The 710-nt window shown below is 49.7% G+C and overlaps 1 protein-coding gene across 1 annotated transcript; it reads left to right on the top strand.

The window, feature by feature from the left end:
* Positions 1-197: 197 nt before the first annotated feature.
* Positions 198-707, top strand: LOC107581070 (partitioning defective 6 homolog gamma-like; the record flags this gene model as incomplete). Its single annotated transcript, XM_016266644.1, has 1 exon — positions 198-707. A coding segment is annotated over one exon (510 nt), but the record flags the coding sequence as incomplete, so codon positions are not given.
* Positions 708-710: the final 3 nt, after the last annotated feature.

Here is a 710-nt window from a genome sequence, read left to right as displayed (position 1 = left end):
CATGGAGCATCTGAGGGGTATAAACCATCCGGCAAGTCTGATTAGATTTGCACGCTTGTCCTCAACTTCATATGAAGCTTTACTTTTCAACAGTACTAAGGTTAAAGTTGAACAGACTGATCCGTTCTCTTGCTTTACCATGTTTCTGTACATTTCTGTACTTGAGGCTTAAGCTTCAAATGCTAAAGTATTGACAGTTGTCATTCTTGTTTACTCTTACAGAAGAGGTTGACTACAGCAGCTTTGGCACCAGCACTCTGACCCGGAAAAAGAAGGCAGTGGTCACTCTTCGCAACGACCTGAACCGCAAACGGCCCCACATCCACATTGGCATGCCTCAGGATTTCCGTCCCGTGTCGTCCATTATTGACGTGGACATCCTTCCTGAATCTCACCGGAGAGTTCGACTCTACCGGCATGGCTCGGACAAGCCCCTGGGATTCTACATCCGTGATGGAACCAGTGTCCGTGTTACACCCCATGGCTTGGAAAAGGTCCCAGGTATCTTCATTTCCCGTCTGGTTCCTGGAGGCCTGGCCGAGAGCACGGGCCTGCTGGCCGTCAATGATGAGGTCTTGGAGGTCAATGGCATCGAGGTCACAGGAAAAACTTTGGACCAGGTGACTGACATGATGATTGCAAACAGCCACAACCTTATTGTGACTGTGAAGCCGGTGAACCAGCGCAACAATGTGGTGCGCAGCAGTCGT

The sequence above is a fragment of the Sinocyclocheilus grahami genome, unplaced genomic scaffold (genome assembly GCF_001515645.1).
Source record: "Sinocyclocheilus grahami isolate Dianchi unplaced genomic scaffold, SAMN03320097.WGS_v1.1 scaffold70651.1, whole genome shotgun sequence".
In the NCBI taxonomy this organism is placed as follows: domain Eukaryota; kingdom Metazoa; phylum Chordata; class Actinopteri; order Cypriniformes; family Cyprinidae; genus Sinocyclocheilus; species Sinocyclocheilus grahami.
This window is presented reverse-complemented; position numbering and strand designations above follow the sequence as displayed.